The sequence below is a fragment of the Nematolebias whitei genome, unplaced genomic scaffold, assembly GCF_014905685.2.
Source record: "Nematolebias whitei isolate Nwh7 unplaced genomic scaffold, NemWhi1 Nwh_scaf_6168, whole genome shotgun sequence".
NCBI lineage: Eukaryota > Metazoa > Chordata > Actinopteri > Cyprinodontiformes > Rivulidae > Nematolebias > Nematolebias whitei.
In genome coordinates this window covers 1-3,642 of record NW_023624713.1, presented here as the reverse complement: position 1 = coordinate 3,642, position 3,642 = coordinate 1, and the positions used below count along the sequence as shown (strand labels likewise).

The 3,642-nt window shown below is 40.9% G+C and overlaps 1 protein-coding gene across 1 annotated transcript; it reads right to left on the bottom strand.

Moving 5' to 3' along the window:
- Window positions 1–2,216, bottom strand: LOC119429714 (tubulin alpha chain; the record flags this gene model as incomplete). Its single annotated transcript, XM_037697284.1, is given in 4 exon segments — window positions 1–494; window positions 646–794; window positions 898–1,120; window positions 2,162–2,216. Coding segments are annotated over 4 exon segments (869 nt in total), but the record flags the coding sequence as incomplete, so codon positions are not given.
- Between the last annotated feature and the right edge of the window lie 1,426 nt (window positions 2,217–3,642).

Genomic DNA, 3,642 nt, shown 5'->3' with positions numbered 1-3,642 from the left:
TCAGCCACAGACAGCTGCTCATGGTAGGCTTTCTCAGCAGAGATGACCGGGGCATAGGTGGCCAGAGGGAAGTGGATACGGGGATAGGGCACCAAGTTGGTCTGGAACTCTGTCAAGTCAACATTCAGAGCTCCATCAAAGCGAAGTGAAGCTGTGATGGATGAGACTATCTGGCTGATAAGGCGATTGAGATTGGTATAGGATGGCCTCTCAATGTCAAGGTTCCTACGGCAGATGTCGTAGATGGCTTCGTTGTCCACCATGAAGGCACAGTCAGAGTGCTCCAAGGTGGTGTGGGTGGTCAGGATGGAGTTGTAAGGCTCCACAACTGCTGTGGAAACTTGAGGAGCTGGATAGATGGCAAACTCGAGCTTGGATTTTTTACCATAATCAACTGAGAGTCTCTCCATGAGGAGGGAGGTAAAACCAGAACCAGTGCCTCCACCAAAGGAGTGGAAGATGAGGAAACCTTGCAGGCCAGTGCACTGGTCAGCCTGAAAATAAAAAGGAATTTGATTATTTAAAACCTAGATCATTTCACCAATGTTTGCAAGCGGATGCATTTAAACCTAGGAAGCTAAAACCTTTGGAAGTGTTTGAATCGTGGTAAACAAGAGCAGCAAACTACTATAACCAAACTCTCACCAGTTTGCGCGTCCTGTCAAGAACAAGATCTATGATCTCCTTGCCGATGGTGTAGTGTCCACGGGCATAGTTGTTGGCAGCATCCTCCTTTCCCGTAATCAGCTGCTCGGGGTGGAACAGCTGACGGTAAGTTCCTGTACGCACCTCATCTGTAAAAAACAAATGAACAAAAAAGGTTAGCATAAGAATAAATTTGCCATTTTTTAAGATGCTTGGACATACTGTACATTCCTGTTCATTTCGTCTACCCACCAATGACAGTAGGTTCCAGGTCAACAAAGATGGCTCTGGGGACGTGCTTTCCAGCGCCTGTCTCACTGAAGAAAGTGTTAAATGAATCATCGCCTCCTCCAATCGTCTTGTCAGAGGGCATCTGTCCATCTGGCTGGATCCCATGTTCCAAACAGTAGAGTTCCCAACATGCGTTGCCCATTTGGGCTCCGGCTTGGCCAACGTGCATAGAAATACACTCACGCTAAAAACAAAGATGGAACAAAGATGGAGGTTAAAGGGGGCTGGGTTTTTTTCAGAGCTCATTTAACCAACCACATAAGTTTTGCATTTTCTATAGCATCTTGGCCTGGACTCACCATAAAATGAGCCTCGAACTGTACAACTTCATTTATTGGTCTTTACTTTTGTGAATGGATAGGAAAGGCACTTCACTGATGTAATCAACTTGTGTTTTGTTTTTTGTAGAGTTTGTACAGTACTTGATCTTGTGATGTGCACAGTTTGAACAAAACTGGAATTGTACTTTGGTTTAACAATAAAAATAAATAAAAAGCAGTCAGTAGATGGCAGACAGGATGCCCAAGCTTTAAAATGGTGGGAAGGTTTGACATCATCTCTTCATCCTTTCTCCTCCCTTTCCTCATCCCCTCCCAGTTTGGGTTGTTCTCCTCCCCCATCCTGTCCAGCTGCATACTGGAGGGCTGTGCAACATGTCTTTCTCTCTCTTTCTCCTACTCGCCCTTCGCATAGCTCACCATATTTTTCAAACCAAAAATCTCCCGACAAAATGGCTGCCATCTAACTCATACTTCCAGCCAAACCACTCCTCTTTCCTCTGCTCTTTTTATTCCACCCCTCCACTGCCACGATTACAATGATCCATCCACACCCATCAGTTATGAATATACTTTCTCAACAGAATTGTTACTTTTTTCTTTACTTGGCTGTTTCCTGCTTTGTGCATGTGTTTAAAAAATGACACTCATTAACACTTTAAAGTGTTAGTCATCTGACCTAGTTTTTAAAGATTACGACTTTCAGTCTTTTGTTCCATTCACTTTGCCTTTTTGGCACTCAATATTTGATAAACATGCTCTAAAAAGTTTTGTAACGGTTATATTTCAAAAACAGCTTATACTTAGATAAAGGTGCTTTCTCTTATAGAAACCTTTACTGCAGCAGTTAAAGAGCTTTAAATATGTCCAGATATTCAAGTTGTATTTTACTGAAAAACAAGGGGAAAGAGAGAAAGGAAATTTTTGTCAGCCAAGCAGTTACTCACCATTTTGTCTGCTTGTCCTTCGACTAACGTTGAGGATTCAGACACAAGGCAAAAGTGCAGAAGAAAGGAGAGCCGGGGCTTTTATAGGCAAGTATGTGAAGGGGGCAGGCAGAAATCCACACAGAGCAGTTGCATATTGGCGGGAGAGTGCAACGCTTGAAAAAAAAGAAGAAGAGGGAAGTTAAAGATTATTGTATCCAAACTAACACCCGTCTGCATTTGGAGTTTAAAACTCATTATACACCTTTTGAACAACTGTTTTAAACTTTTTATTGTGTCTGTGACCACAGTGAAGCTTCTTTTCACATGCAGTTTGATTTTTATTTTTTTATTTTTTAAGTACAGGATGTGCATACATTCATCGAAACATGTAAGGCATTCACCCCAATCACTTCAACATACGGTGGTGAAAAGAACAGGGAGCACTTTGAAGCTTAGTTCTGCACCCATATGCTCACAAACCCACTGATGCGTTCAGTCAGTAAATGATTAATCATACACAGGATGTAGAATAAAGCAAGGCGTTTTATTTCAAGCATCAACATAGATCATCACCTGCCTTGATTACAAGAAAAGATCAGTACAGATTTAACACAAGTTGCTGATTATACGGAATATATATATATATATATATATAGCAAATACAATTGTAATTCAATTTAGACAAACTTTTTTTTTACAGAAATAGCTGCATTGCAATGCAAGTTGAAGGAATAAAACCATGCAAAAATGCATTTCTTTTTTTTCCTTTTTTTTTGGTACAAGCTGACCTGTTAGGATCACAGAGCTGCAATTCATTCATCCATGCAGAAGTGAACTGGGATCCTATTGTTGCTGCAGGCCATGGGTTGACTATGAGCTACACAAACAAAACCAGTCACTGAGTAGTTGACTTATATGCTATCCTCATTCTCACAGTCACTCACTGTTGAACAGCACATAGAAACTGACACAGAAACCCTTTCATAACTTACGTTCCTCATGGGAGAGGATAGTTGGGGGGAGGTGCACAGAATGGCTTAGTCTTAAGTTTCTCAGCCAGACAAAAAATGCTGTAAGTAAACATCGTAGACAACTAAAAACCACATAGGTTATTTGGACTGACTGCAAACATAAAGTCCCCCAAAAGAAGCCATAGCAAATGAGTAAAATACAATTCATGAATTTTAAAGGCGTTCAATAAGCTAAGCAAATATATTTTGTGAACAAGTTTCACTACATGTAGAACATTAATTCAGTTTACCGTGCAATCAGTGTTATTAATGTTGTTAATAAATGTTTGATTTTAAAACAAAGAAGAATCATTTGACTGTGCTTTAATTATGCAGGTTACAAAAATATCAGTATTCCTCTCCGTCGTTCTCTTCATCTACATTGTCAGCACCAACCTCCTCATAATCCTTCTCCAGGGCAGCCAAGTCTTCTCTGGCCTCGGAGAACTCTCCTTCCTCCATTCCCTCTCCAACATACCAGTGGACAAA